Source organism: Mustela erminea, chromosome 1 (genome assembly GCF_009829155.1).
Source record: "Mustela erminea isolate mMusErm1 chromosome 1, mMusErm1.Pri, whole genome shotgun sequence".
In the NCBI taxonomy this organism is placed as follows: Eukaryota; Metazoa; Chordata; class Mammalia; order Carnivora; family Mustelidae; genus Mustela; species Mustela erminea.
In genome coordinates, this window is record NC_045614.1 from 17431002 (window position 1) to 17446823 (window position 15822).

The 15822-nt window shown below is 42.7% G+C and overlaps 1 protein-coding gene across 9 annotated transcripts in view; it reads right to left on the reverse strand.

Moving 5' to 3' along the window:
• KIF9 (kinesin family member 9) overlaps positions 1–15822 on the reverse strand; it is a 50591-nt gene that overhangs the window by 32683 nt on the left and 2086 nt on the right. For all 9 annotated transcript variants that reach the window (XR_004280064.1, XR_004280065.1, XM_032318026.1 and 6 more), the window contains 4 exons: positions 11980–12077; positions 10164–10329; positions 8171–8277; positions 6181–6405 (listed from right to left, as the gene is read on the reverse strand). Coding sequence is in view for 7 of the 9 variants with exons in the window: in XM_032318017.1 (XP_032173908.1) it covers positions 6181–6405; positions 8171–8277; positions 10164–10329; positions 11980–12077 (596 nt within the window). In the remaining 2 variants the exon portion in view is untranslated. The remainder of the gene's footprint in view (positions 1–6180; positions 6406–8170; positions 8278–10163; positions 10330–11979; positions 12078–15822) is intronic.

Below are 15822 nucleotides of genomic sequence, written 5' to 3' on the forward strand. Positions count from 1 at the left end.
AAAATGTTGACAAATATTTTTAAAAATTTTTTTTATTTATTTGACAGACAGAGATCACAAGTAGGCAGAGAGGCAGGCAGAGAGAGGAGGAAGCAGGCTCTCCGCTGAGCAGAGAGCCCGACACAGGACTCGATCCCAGGACCCTGGGATCATGACCTGAGCTGAAGGCAGAGGCTTTAAACCACTGAACCACCCAGGCACCCCAACAAATATTTTTTAATCATAGAGAAACACAGACTCCAAAATCATAGCAAACTAACATCAATGGCACATTAAAAGGATCATACACCAGGATGATGGGGGACTAAACCCTGGGATGCAAAGATGGTTCAGCACATGCCAATCGATCAATGGGGTGCACCACATCAACCGAATGAAGGGTGAAATCATATGGCAGGGCAATCTAAGGAACACAAAAGCACTCCTACAAGAAAGAATACACAGATGCTTCCAATAAGATGTTCAGAATGGTCACTTCTGGGTTGGGGTTTAGAGGTCATCTCTTTATTTTTTCATTTTTTAAAAAGATTTTATTTTTAAGTAATCTCCACACCCAATGTGGGGCTCGAACTCACAGCCCTGAGACCAAGAGCAGCATGCTCCACGAACTGAGCCAGCCAGGTGCTCCCATGTGTTCTTTTTTATATATGTTTGCGCGTTTTCATGTTTTTACAGTGAACATGTTGTTACTTTTTTTTCTGAAGATTTTTTATTTATTTGAGAGAGAGCACACACGTGCGTGTGTGCACACAGAGATGGGGGGGAACAGCAGAGGGAGAAGCACACTCCCCGCTGAGCAGAGAGCCTAACATGTGGCTCATCCCAGGACCCTGAGATCATGACCTGAGCCGAAGGCAGAGAGTTAAACCCACTGAGCCACCCAGGCACCCCCCCCCCTTTTTTTTTTAAAGATTAGTAACTTGTATTTTTTAAAAAATATTTTATTTATTTATTTGTCAGAGAGAGAGAGAGAGCACACACAAGCAGGCAGAGTGGTAGGCAGAGGTAAGAGGGAGAAGCAGGCTCCCCACTGAGCAAGGAGTCCGATGTGGGACTCGATCCCAGACCCTAGGATCACAACCTGAGCTGAAGGCAGAGGCTTAACTGACTGAGACACCCAGGCATCCTGTAACTTGTATTTTTAAAGGGACAATAGGCCCTTGCCTCTAATTCACAGAATTGGGCCCTATGATCAGAATACACCTAAAGACGTGGCAGAAACAGCTGTTCTTAGGAGAAAAAGGACCTGTGGGAGAGACCCCTGTCCCCTTAAAGGCCCCAGAGAAATACTCTGAACAAGGCCCAAAGCAGTGGTAACAAGGTCCCCTGGGGAGAGGAAGGGAAGCCCTAAGCCATGGAGAAGACCTGGCTGACCTCCTCGCTGACCCCCATGGCCATGTCTCCACAGTTTCTCACTTTTGCCTGTCCCACAAATTCAGTGGCATTCGCCAAAAGCATAAGGGTCACTACACCTTCATCCTTCTGTCCCCTCTTTGTGAAGTGCTCTCTCCCTTTGTCTTTCTGGCTTCCACCAGGCAAGCTCTGATGGCCTGAGAACTATACTTCCCTCCATGAAGAGTCCTGTGCTAACTGCTCCCGAGCTTTCCTTACACAGCATAGCAATCTAGAAACTTCCACCTGACCTTCCCTCCCTTCACCTGAGGCTTGCATCATGGTTTGACAGCTGATCAATCTTACCCAGTTCCCTCCCTGCTTCCTTGATACAGGAACTTCCCCTCATAAAATCTGCATATTTAATCCCATCTTGGCCTTTGCTTCTCAGAGAATCCAGACTAACACACTTTGAAAAGACTGTTGAATAGACTGACAGTTGGCTTCTCACTACTAACGATGGAAAACGTAACTTTGCAATGATATCTTTTATTTTCCCCTTAATATTTTAGTTATTTATTTGACAGAGCGAGATCACAAGTAGGCAGGGGGGGTGGGAGGAGGAAGCAGGCTCCCTGCCGAGCAGAGAGCCCAATGCGGGACTCGATTCCAGGACTCTGGGATCATGACCTGAGCCGAAGGCAGAGGCTCAACCCACTGAGCCACCCAGGTGCCCCTGCAATGATATCTTTAATATGGTAGAAGCGAGGGGCGCCTGGGTGGCTCAGTGGGTTAAGCCGCTGCCTTCGACTCAGGTCATGATCCCAGGGTCCTGGGATCGAGCCCCGCATCGGGCTCTCTGCTCAGCTGGGAGCCTGCTTCCTTCTCTCTCTCTCTGCCTGCCTCTCTGCCTGCTTGGGATCTCTCTCTGTCAAACAAATAAATAAAATCTTAAAAAAAAAATTTTTTTTTAAAAATATGGTAGAAGCGAACAAATGCCAAAATAGAATTTTATACCCAGCAAAACTATCTTTTGAGATTTAGGATAAAATGAGGACATTTCAAAATACAAGAAACTCTTTGTTGCCAGCACACTCACTGTAAAGGAGGTATAACAGAAAGAAAGAAAACATCCTCCAGTGGAAGGTTCTGGAGAAAAGAAAGTGGTAAATATGAGGGTAAATGTAAAAGAATGCAGACTATATAAAACATTAATAATGATTCCCTTGCGGAGTCAAAAAACAAAAATGTAAAAGACAAGGCAACAATCCTATGGTTCTTACAGAATCCAGGAGGAGGGAGAGGTTTTCATGAACTTTAGATTTTGAGAGGTTTTATTTTATTTTATTTTTTAAAGATTTCATTTATTCATTTGACAGAGATCACAAGCAGGCAGAGAGAGAGAGGGAAGCAGGCCCCCTGCTGAGCAGAAAGCCCAATGCGTGGCTCGATTCCAGGACCCTGGTATCGTGACCTGAGCTGAAGGCAGAGGCTTTAACCCACTGAGCCATCCAGACACCCCAGTGATGTGTCAGAAGTGGGATACGAAATGAGAGGTTTTATTTTAAAATAATTGTTAACATGATTAAAATGGCAATGTTATAGATAAACATGATGTTGGGAATAAAATGACATTTTATTTTGATCCACAAGAAGTTTCAAAGAAATGTACAGGCAGGTCCTCTGTACCCTTCACTCAGCCTCTCCCTGTGCTGATATCTTGCAAAACTATAGCACAACATCAAAGCCAAGAAGATGACACTGGTATAATCCACAGAGCTAATTCAGATTTCAATAGATAGGTATGTTCATTCGGGTATGTACACATTAACTAAATGTGCAAGTTGTTATTTCTAGGATAAAATGAGAAGGTGAGAGAATATAAATATGAATGAACATTTAACCTCTAAATTAGTAAAGGGGGCAAAAAGGACAATAAGAAATTAAATATTCAATTAAAAAGAAGGCAGGGGGAGTGCCCGGGTGGCTCAGTCAGCTGGGTGTCTGCTTTTGGCGAGGAAGATGGTTGTGGGGTCCTGGAATCAAGTTCCACATCAGGCTCCCTGCTCAGCGGGAAGTCTGCTTCTCCCTCTGCCCCTCCCCCTGCTCATGCTTTCTATCTCTCACTCTCTCTCTCAAATAGGTAAATAAAAATCTTAAAAAAAAAAAAAAAAAGGAGGTTAGGAGCACCTGGGTGGCTTAGTCAGTTAGACATCTGCCTTTGGCTCAGGTCATGATCATTGGGTCCTGGGACTAGTTGAGTCCCACATCAGGCTCCCTGCTCATCAGGAAACCTGCTTCTCCCTCTCCCATTTCCCCTGTTTGTGTTCCCTCTCTCGCTGTGTCTCTCTCTGTCCAATAAATAAATAAAATCTTTAAATAATAGTAATAATAAATAATAAATTCAAAAAAAAATTTGAACTATGCTGTTGGAGGAAACACAGGTGATAAACCTATAAAGAAGACCAAAGAAATGATCATAAGTCAGGAGAGTGGTTATTACCAAGGGAATGAATAAACACTTATTCATGATAAAAACCCTTCCCAAACTTGGACCTTCTTTAACCTGAAGCCACCAAAAACCTACAGCAAACATCCTTCGTCACGGTGAAATGTTAGGAGCAACAAGAGGACAAGAAAGCCCGTACGCTGCCTCCTGGGATGCTACCTTCCCTGTAGATGCAAGGGCTCCACGTATAAATCACCCCAGAGGACACCTAGGTGACTTTTTAAAAAATATTTTATTGACACATAATTTAAATAGCATAAAATTCTCTGTTTTAAAGATAGGATTCAGTGACTGTTTTTAGCAAAATTTACAAAGTTGTGCAACCATCACCACAATCCTGTTTTAGAAATGTTGTGTAACTCCGAAAAGTTCCCTGGGCCCATCTGCAACCATTTCCCACTCCTTCCCCCAAGCAACCGCTAATCTGCCTTCTATCTGTAAAGATGTGTCCACTGGGACATTTCAAATGAATGGAATTATACAGGATAGATCTTTTGTGTTTCTCTTACTGAGCATTTTCTTGAGATTCGCCCATATTGTACCATCTATTGCTACTCCATTTCTTTTTTTTTTAAGATGTTTTTTAAAGATTATTTATTTATTTGACAGACAGAGATCACAAGGAGGCAGCGTCAGGCAGAGAGAGAGGAGGAAGCAGGCTTCCTGCTGCACAGAGAGCCCGATGTGGGGCTCAATCCCAGGACCCTGAGACCATGACCTGAGCCGAAGGCAGAGGCTTTAACCCACTGAGCCACCCAGGCACCCCTCCATTTCTTTTTTATTGCTGAATAGTTTTCCATCATATGATTGTAACACATTTGTTTTCCCATTTATCAGGTGATGGATATTTTGATTATTTCCAGTCTTTGGCTATTATGAATGATGCTGTTATAATATTTGCCTACAAGTCTTCGTGTGAACACAGCTTCTCATTTCTATTGGGAAAATACCTAGGAGCAGAATTGCTAGGTCCTATGATAAAATTAATGTTTACCTTTTTAGGAAATAGCCAAAATGGCTGCACCATTGTACATTTCAGCAACAAAGTATAAGAATTCCAACCTAGTGGTGCCTAGGTGGCTCAGTCGATTAACTATCTGCCTTCAGCTCAAGTCATGATCTCAGGGTCCTAGGACTGAGCCCCAGAACCTAGCTCCCCGCTCAGTGGAGAGTCTGCTTCTCTTTCCCTTTTCCCCTCCCCCCATGCTTATTATCTCTCAAATAAATAAATAAAATCTTTTTTAAAAAAAGAGTTCCAGGGACGCCTGGGTGGCTCAGTTGGTTAAGCAGCTGCCTTCGGCTCAGGTCATGATCCCAGCGTCCTGGGATCGAGTCCCACATCGGGCTCCTTGCTCTGCAGGGAGCCTGCTTCTCCCTCTGACTCTGCCTTCCACTCTGTCTGCCTGTGCTCGCTCTCGCTCTCTCTCTCTGACAAATAAATAAAATCTTTAAAAAAAATAAATAAATAAATAAAAATTAAAAAAGAGTTCCAACCTATATGCCTTTTAAAAAAATAGCATGCATTGAGGAGTTTATAGATTTGTAAGAGCTCTTACATACTAAGGATGCTAATCCTTATTTTTTTCTACATTATAAATGCCCATGATTTAATGTTAGCTGAAAAAAAGGACAATCTTGACTATGTTAAGAAAAAATTGCACAGGGAAAAAAATACTAGAGGAAAATAAGCCAAAATAAACATTATTGTTGCTGTATATAGGAAACAGACAAGTGAATTCTTTTTCTTGTTCCTGTATTTTTTTAAATTTTTTTAAAAGATTTTATTTATTTATTTTTTTTTGATAGAGATCACAAGTAGGCACAGAGGCAGGCAGAGAGAGAGGGGGAAGCAGGCTCCCTGCTGAGCAGAGAGCCCAATGCGGGGCTCGATCCCAGGACCCTGAGATCATGACCTGAGCCGAAGGCAGAGGCTTAAACCACTGAGCCACCCAGGCGCCCCTCCTGTATTTTTTCTTTACTATCTGAACTTGCTAAATGAACATATATTAATATTCATTCCGATTATCAAAGTAAGTGAAAAACTAAGGAGGAGGGAGGGAGCAAAGTAAAAAAGGGAAGAGGGATGCCTGGGTGGCTCAGTCCATTAAGCATCTGCCTTCAGCAGGGTCCTGGGATCAAGTCCTGCATTGGGCTCCTTGTTCAGTGGGAAGCCTGCTTCTCCCTCTGCCTGTGGCTCCCTCTGCTCTTGCTCTCTATGACAAATACATTAATAAAATCTTTAATAAGTAAATATAAAAATATAAAAAAGGGAAAGGAAAGAAGAAGGAAGGGAGGAAGGAGAGAAGGAAGGAAGGGGCCCTTAGACTTGGTCATCTCACCTCAAAAAGGAGGCTGAAGGCATCCTCCTCTTGATTTGTAAGGTGGACCGACAAGCCCTTAATGAAGACCCCTTGAGGGTTTTCCACGATGGTCATTGGTGTGACTGACGGCCCAACATAGGGCAGAGTAGACAGGAGATCAAACAGACTCTCATTGTAGATTTCCAGGTAGGAAACACGCACAGTGATGGCATGTGTGGGGCGTTCTTCGATCATCCTAAAAACCTAGATGGGGGATTGGACAGCAGTCACCAAGAGCAAAACTCCAATTATCAGCCCATGTTAGAAGGATTCTGGCCTCAGCAGGGTACATCAAAAAGTACAATAAAAAAAACTTTGTCCTAAAAGAATTTATAGTCTAGCTGGCATGATGGTCATCATCAACAATTACTACGATCAGTCTATTGAGTGATAATTATTATCATGTAGTTTTTTGAGGCCGGGCTTAACAGATTGAAAAGCCCCATGACATGATGAATGGAAAAGACTCTGGAGTGAAGATCCCTTATTTTATGGGGTCTCAACATATAGATGCCTCTTTCACATCCATTATTTAATTCCATGCTCACAACTCCCCTGTGACTGAAGCAAGGCAGGGGCAATGCCCACCTGTGGCAAGGTCCATGCAATGAAATTATTTGTCTATGGTCACTTAGCTCCTGAGAGAAGCCAAGCCCAAACTCAGTCTTCCCAGCTCCAAATACCTTCCCTGGTACCTATGGGCAAATGACTTTGGGCTGGTCTTTTCCTCTCTCTGGACCTTAACTTTCTTTACTGTCAAATGGGCAGTGGGGGTTGGGCTAAATGATCCCTTAGGCCCCCACCTTGCTCTAGGTCTAGGTCTATGCTGTCCAACACGGTAGACACCAGTCCCAAGTGGCTGCTGAGAACTTGAAATGTGGCTGACGCAAATGAGAGACGGAATTTCAAATTTTATTTAATTGTAACTAATTTGAATTTTAATTTCAAAGCAGCTCCTAAATTCAGTTACTGGTAAACTTTTCAGTATGTTTGGAACAAATTGGGTTAATAAATCTACCTCTTCAACAGTAAGTTTTATGAAATGTAAATACAGATCAAGTAGTCCTGATGAGTATTTAGTGTCTAAACGGAAATGGGCCATAAGCATAAAACACACACCACGAAGACTTGGTGTGAGAAAAATAATGTAAAATATCTCAAGAGTTTTCACATCGACGTATGATGTGGAGATTATATTTTGCATATACTGACATAAAATATATCAAAATCACCTTTGTCTGTTTACTTTTTAAACTGTGGTTATGGGAAAACCCCAAATTGCATGTGTGGCTTCCGTTATATTTTTCTGGGCAACACTACTGAAGCTGAAGATGCTGAGATCTTGAAGCTTTGACAGCAAGGCATGAAGGAGACTTCTTCACCAATGAGAGCCGGGCAGTCTATATAGGGTCCTTTCCATTCTTACAGGATAGGGCTAGAAAACCTCAAGATGCTTTTGGGAAAAAGCTGCTTTGCCGCCTACCTCCCAAAAGAGGGTCCTCACAGGACTCCACAGAAAGGCCCCTCTATGCTGCGTTCAGAGTTCTCAGACCCCCCAAGGCTGACTCAGTCCTGCATGTTCATATTGTGCCTGCTTCTTCCCTTTGCTCTTTCTGGGGCAATGGTGGTGGTAGAAGCCAGAGCAGGCCAGTAAGGCAGCTCTCTAAGAGTCCATATCCCCCTCATTAGAACAAGGAAGGAACATGATTAGGACCTCCAAATCCTTAATTACAGGATCACAGACCAGTGCGGGAGCCAAGAGGCCGGTTGACACGTCCTCACAAATGAGGAAACTGGCTCTGTGTGGGCTTGGGTCAAACTCTGAAACCCGAACTCCCCGTTTTCTGAGGCCTCTGCACCCCTACCCCCTAAATGTGCATCCTGTGTCTGGTAGCAGGCCTAGGGTCAGCAACAGCTGTGGTAAGAGGAGGGACCCGTGCGGCACCCCACCTGTGGGCCCACTGCCTACCTGCTGTAGGGCACGAGGAAGGATCCCCCGGTGCTTGTAATTCTCAGTTGCCCCTGTCATGGTGTATGTCTTGCCAGCTCCTGTCTGCCCATAACACATGATGGTACCTGCAAATATTTGGAAGCATGTCCAGGAAAAGAGCTCCAAGGATAGCTCTTTCTATTTTTTTTTTTAAGATTTTATTTATTTATTTGACAGAGAGACACAGTGAGAGAGGGAACACAGTAGGGGAAGTGGGAGAGGGAGAAGCAGGCTTCCTGCCAAAGAGGGAGCCCGATGTGGGGCTCGATCCCAGGACCCCGGGATCTAAGCCAAAGGCAGATGCTTAACAACTGAGCCACCCAGGTGCCCCTGAGGATAGCTTTCTTATCCGCCAGAATGCCTGGTGCCAGCCTGGACCCGGGCATGGAGGTGGTCATCAGGAGCAGCCGTGGACATGAGGAACTCGTGCTATAGGGAGGATGGGTGGGCAGGGAAATGGGGACATAAATGGTCAAAACACAGACTGCTATTCTGAATCTGGCCCATATGGCTCCCTGTGCCAAGAGAAGATCCCACCGTCAGGCTTCTGAGCAGAGCAGATGATATCAAGGAACAGAGAAACTGGGAATTTTCCTAGACAGGTGAGGAGGGAGACAGGAACATTGAACTCTAGCCCTTCTTTAGCAAAGCTATGAACTGCCAGTCTCAGGCATAGCCTCCATGGAGCTGGCCAGGCTGGAGGCAAGAAGAGCTTTCAAAAGCCCAGGAAGAAAGGTGTATAGACTGCAAGTTTCCACAGGATCAATCAGGGCTGCTAGTTGGTCCCCTGCCACTTCCCGAAACAGACCACCATGACAAGTCCTGACCTGGCCCCAATGTCTTCTCAGCGAAGACTTCTGTTTGTACCTGTCACGTCTGTGAGATTTACCACCCATCACCACCAGGCTCTGGTGCTCCTGTTCCCATCTGCCCTTCCTCCTGGCATGGCCAGTTTGAGCCAGACCCATCCCAAACGTTGCTTCAGGGCGACACGGGGCCATGGAAATCAGCGTCTGCCTTCCCCACAGCCAATGCTCTAGTTCCTGGGATTGGTAGGTTTTACACAAGGGGCTCTAACTCAGCGTGGGAGCCAAGGTTAGAAACAGTATCTACTAACTTAAGTGTGCAGGAAGGAGTCACAGCAGATAGGACTCAGAGCCCATTTGTGATTCCACAGTACCCAGAGCCCAAGACTATTAACCTCCTAGACCTTCTTGGTTCCTTGGGGCCAAATCCCCTGAGGGTCAATGAAGACCATACCTATGTGTCACAAGTAGGATACATTACAATGCATGGGCCTCAACACTAAACAGACTTTTAAACCAAAGACCTTAAACTTGCAGACAGGGAACATTCCAGTCACATGGACAAAGTTTACAAATGGTGATACATTCTTTCTAAAGATTTTCAAATCTTTAGATTTTCAAGCATCTTAGATTAAACTAGCTGTTAAAACCTTCCCAATAAAGCTGCTTTTAATTTGTTAAGACAATCAAACTCCACTCCATTTTTTTTTTTTTTTTTTTTGGTGCTGTATGTAAATAATCCTACACTAGAATAGGAAGAGTAGACTGATTTTGCTGGTAGAATGAATGGAAGTAGCTCCTAGCAGGTAACCAAGAGAAAAGTATTTGGACTCAGTCAAATTTATAAGGACATTATCTTCCAAGCTAATATTTGAGAGATCTGAAACAGGATAATAGTTCAATCCCCATGACCTATAAAGAGCCACAGCCTTTGAATCTTCCTATGAAGGTAGGATCCCAGAACTTTGGATCAAGTCATACCCACAGTATCACCAAGCAAATAACTAGTTTTCCACCATAAGAAAATGGAGATGGACAAAGAAGCAAACAGGAGTTAGCATATAAGGTTATCTTTTCTTTCATCCACCGTAAAATACTTGCATCTCTTCCTCCAGCAAGGGTTCTGTGGGTTCTTATGTAAAACAACTGACAATTAACTAAATTACCATTGTATCCATCGAGGGCCTGAGCAACCAAGTCCTTTGCGACTGTCTCATAAACCAAGTCCTGGGAGGCATTGTGGAGAACTCCATCCAGCTTGAACGACCAGTCTGTCTGCTTGTTATTGACAACCCCTCGCTGAAGATCTTTTTTTAAGTGAATATCAATGCTCTAGGAAGAGAGGAAGAGAGAGAGTATTTAGGAAACCGGTATGAAAAACTCACTGTTAGCTAAGGCCTAACCTGGAGAAAATAGAGGAAGTGAACTTTAGGAGGCACAGGGACTCCCACGAGTGGCCAATATTTCAGTGAGTTCTTGGGGATGGGAGAAGGAAATCTCCTGCAGGAAGATCACACAACCCTTAAGGTGGAAGGATCGGGAGACTAGAGCATGTCATAGTTTCAGGACTTTTCACCCTAGGTTACTGGGTGCTGTTTGCCTTGGTTCCCCCATCTATGATATTGAGTCCAGCACATTTTTCCTATTTCTATTAACCAAGCTTTAGACACATTCACTAAGCACAGGGAGGCCTTGAATTAGGCCAGAGAGAAAAGTGGGCTTGGTGACAGATGCCTGGGCTTGAGCTGTATCTCTTACATGCTATGGGCCTTTGTGAGGAATGAAGAATTAACAGCCACAGAAAAGGCTCTTCTTGGTTTCTCATAGTTCCTCACTGGTGTTACAGCAAATCCAAGGTGCCTACATACTTGTAATTAGCATATTTTTAGATGCACAGATTTCTTAAAAAAAAAAAAAAAATTAGATGCTCTATGGAAGAGCTGAGTTAGGAACCCATTGCATTAGGTCAATGGTAAATTCCAAGTCTTCACTATGGGGACTTCTGATGTAAAGAGCCTCTTGTTGGGGCGCCTGGGTGGCTCAGTGGGTTAAGCCGCTGCCTTCGGCTCAGGTCATGATCTCAGGGTCCTGGGATCAAGTCCCGCATTGGGCTCTCTGCTCAGCAGGGAGCCTGCTTCCCTCTCTTTCTCTCTGCCTGCCTCTCTGCCTACTTGTGATCTCTGTCTGTCAAATAAACAAATAAAATCTTAAAAAAAAAAAAAAAAAGAGCCTCTTGTTGGATTTTTGTCCTGGTTGCCCTAATCCAGGAGCCAAGACACAGTCACATGCAGAAAAGGTTAAGATCAAGAAAGAGAGGCTCGGTCCGTTCACACATTAAATGTTCTGTGCTTCCATGTTCGTTGAAACTGTGCCCAGTGTGAGCTTTTTTTCTGACTGCCAAGACTTGCAAAGCTTGGAGAGTTTGCCCTTGAATTCCTCCCTTAAAGAACATCTCAGTGCTGCCCAGAGTGGATGCACAGTTGTTTGCTGAATGAAAACACAGGACTCTCTCAACCTGTCCCAAGCCTCTCATGGGCTTCAGAAAGACGGTCATGACAGTGTTAAAGGCATGGGGACAGATAACTCTTTCCAGTTATCTCAGTAAGAGTTGCTTCCACTGCTTTGGTAAGTTTAACAGTTATCAACTTAAGACATTCTACCTGGACCCCCGGGGAGATCATTTAACAGCAGATCTGATCACCAGAAAATTTTATGAGTGTGCACAAATGTCAGATTTTCTGTATAAGATACAAGGATGAAGGTAAACGTATTAAGCAAAAACACAATTTAAAATGGGAGTTTCAAGGGTTTCCTCATCAAAAGCGATTCAGGGGAGTGGTTTGGACTTGTTGGTCTCTGGAGTCCATCTGAACTTTTGTCAATTCTGTCTTTGTCCTTACAGGCTGTTTGGAAATAGGGTCATGTTGTAGCAAGAAGGGGACAGAGGGACCAGACCCATGACGGCAAGTGCGTTCCACTTACTTTGTTGTCATCTCCATATTTGATCATTTCGTGAGCAAAGTCGTCGGTGGGTTTGACACGGACAAACGCATGAACCTTTTTCCTAGTGCCCATTCCAGCTAAAAACGAAAAAACAGTGCAACTTTCAGTGGTCGTCATCAAATGACCATCATGGGGGGGGGGTGCTGTCGCTTACAAAGAAGAGTAGAACACAGTGACATGCAGTCTGTGTTTTCCTATCCTCAAGAGCCAGTTTTCCTTTTAACCCCTTAAACTGTCAGTGCTCTACTCAGGGACACTGCTCAACATACACAGGCACTTCCTGCTATAAAGGCCGACTCATCATTTTCCACCCATGGCCCCCTAAGAGACAGACACAGAAGGCAAGAAGAATGTTCCCTTGAGTGGCCTAATCTTAGATGTGTCTCCTAAAAATATTCTGTAATGCAGTCCACTTACGCTTTGCCTCATTCATTATATTTTCCTCTAAAATACTTAGGACATGCATTTAAACTAATTTTCTTTTCTTCACTAGCATACATTACTGCAAATGCCACATCTCCTCCTCTACCTCCATGTGACTGACTTAGACCAGAAAAACGATGCCCTAGGAATATATTTAATCTAGCCCATAATCAAATATTCTTTCTTCTCTGGCAGTCCATTGAGAAAAAAATCAGACAGCCCTCTACCTCCTCTTCCTCTCTCAAACCTAACTCTATTTTCTTTCAGGTAGACACACTTACATTTGTATTTCTTTATTTATACTAGTGTGAATAATACAATGTGTAATAAAATGTTAAAATAAAACCTTAGGGTAGCTTCATGGAATAGGATGTAAGGTTATAGGCATAAGGATTAGGGAGGCAGATTCAGGTAAGTGACCTTCCTACTATATAGAACTGTCCTATAAATGGAAAAAACTCAAGCAAAGTCAAGATGCCAGCTAACAGAGATGCCACCAAAGGGACTGTTGCATTGAGGGGAGAGTTAATTAATCTCTTAGATTCTGTCTAACTGAAGTATTTTATAAAAACATTTTTAAAGGGTGCCTGGGTGGCTCAGTTGTTAAGCGTCTGCCTTCAGCTCAGGTCATGATCCCAGAGTCCACGGATCAAGTCCCGCATCCGGGTCCCTGCTCAGCGGGAAGCCTCCTTCTCCCACCCACTCCTCCTGTTGTGCTCCCTTTCTTGCTGTGTCTCTCTGTGTCAAATAAATAAATAAAATCTTTAAAAAAAATTTTTTTTTTAAATCAAGGGCACCTGGATGACTCAGTTGGTCAAGGGTCCAACTCTTGGTTTCAGCTCAGGTCAAGATCTCAGGGTCGTGAGACAGAGCCCCACAACTGACTCCACTCTCAGGGAGGAATTTACTTGAAATTCTTTCCCTCTCCCTTTGCTCCTCCCTCTAGTTGCATGCTTTCACTCTCTGTCAAATAAATAAATGAAATATTAAAAAAATTTTTTTAAATTGAATTACACAACCAAATGATAACTACTAAAATCTATTTCTTTTTTAAAAAGATTTTATTTATTTATTTAACACAGCAATAGAGAGAGCGCACAAGTGGGCAGAACCGTAGGTAGAGAAAGCAGGCTCTCCGCCAAGCAGGGAGCCCTATGCAAGGCTCGATTCCAGGACCTGGGATCATGCCCTGAGCCAAAGGCAGATGCTTAACTGACTAAGCCACCCAGGTGCCCTTAAATCTCCTATTTCATCGGCTATCAGTCTCATTGGTGAAATCACATGAGGCCCTCTCTTGACAGTGACTGTGTAAAAATATTTAATACTAATTAGACAGAAAATTTTGGTTCCAGCATCTCCACTCCACAGAGAGGAGAAGCAAAGACGGTTATTAAACAGAAGGAACGATTGTGCTATTTTTATTGCTTTGAGGGGAACTTAAAACTTAGCTCTTGAGATACCTCTCATATACTGATGACAAATGATTAAATATTGAGAAAAAATATCAAGAGCTCTAAGGAAAGCTAAGGAAAAATCAATCTCTAATCATCATCAATTGCATTAAATCTGGTTAAGGAATTCTAGAAAACAAGATGAAAGTCTATGAAAATATATTAAACTTCACTGTTTGAAACTACTGGGGAAATTAACATAATTTTAAGTTGTCCAAAGAGGAAACATTTCTAATTTTACGTATAAGTTTTCCTAATACTGATCTAATTTTTTTTTATTTCCTTCTTTTTCAAATAATGTGAATATATCATCAAGTAGTCTATGGTCATGTAGTCCTAACACTGGGCTCTCACATTTCGATAATTTTACTTTTATGGAACTATGCATATAAAGAAAGAATGTTAAAAACTCATTTAGAGTTCATGCTCCAAATGTACAAAACACATTTGGAATAGAGACAAGGCCCAAGAGTCTGGATGTGTGCTACATGGTAAGCTTCTCTTCTGACTTCCCTCTCGGGCTTAAACCAGTTCAAGAAGAAACGAGGCATTTACCACTAAAATAACCTGTACCTTCAAGGGGCAGGAAAGGGGAGTTGAAGCCAAAGAAATCTCCTGGGTATTTTTAGAAAACAAAACAAACACAAAAAACAACCAGCAAAGGATTTGTTGAATTCACGAGGAGTTAGAGAAACATGAGACACAGAAGAAGCTGATTCAATTTTATATTCAAACTGGAAAATAGCCAAAACATGGTGATTAAGGAAAAAAATAGTTTGCTTGAACTATTGCAAAGAACTCTACAAATAAATAAAATTAATTGTTAAGACCTTTACTGTAAAGAAAAAGTCATACATGACAGGGATTTCTTCTCTGGATTATAATTATTTCACTTTTTGTTTAAAAAGATTTTCACATATTTATTTGAGAGAGAGAGCATAGAGGGAGTTAGAGGGAGAAGCAGACTCCCCACTGAGCAGAGTCTGATGCGGGGCTTGATCCCAGGACCCTGAGATCATGACCTGAACCAAAAGCAGGCGCCCAACCGACTGGGCCACCCAGGTACCCCTCATTATTTCATTTTTAAAATTTATTTTTTATTTTTTAAATATTTTTTTTAATTTATTGGACAGACAGAGATTACAAGTAGTCAGAGAGGCAGGCGGGGGTGGGGGGAAGCAGGATCCCCACTGAGCAGAGAGCCCAATGTGGGGCTTGATCCCAGGACCCTGGGATCACAACCTGAGCTGAAGGCAGGGGCTTTAACAGACTGAGCCACCCAGGTTCCCCTATTTCACTTTTTTTTTTTTAAAGCACATTAAATAAAGAATATATGTATAATACAAGAGAGGTTCAATGAATGTTACCTGATAAAAAAAGATTGCAGATTTTAAAAATATTAATGTCTCCCTATATTTCTAAATACAACTTGCAATGACCACTAAATCTAGTGACTATTACAATTATGTTAATTGTCATCAATGGCATAACATATCTCTACAGAAGCAATTAAATAGGCCCTCCCCTTTGTTCACAGTTTCAGTGGTGTCAACAAATAAAACTCCAATCCCTGTTACAAGGTCTTCAGATGTCAAATCAAATAAGCAAACATGTCACTCTTATATTTGCCTACTGCAGATCTGTGTCCACTTACTACATTCCTCAAGTAATTATTTCATGGAAGTCTTTTCCCAGCCACTATGGAACCATTCAGACATTTTCATTTTTAGAAAATGGATCTGAAAGGTATTCAGGTGATCAAGGGTGCTGGCTTATCCAATTTCAGTCCTAAAATTTTCGTCTGCAAAATTGAGCTCAAGAAATACAAAGCCATAAATGGCTCTAACGTGGATCCCAAATTGAGGAAATTGAAGAGGAAAATCTCAATCTCAAAATGATCTAAGCTATTGGGAAGTTGAGAGTGGAGGAAGGTGTGTTTTGACACAAG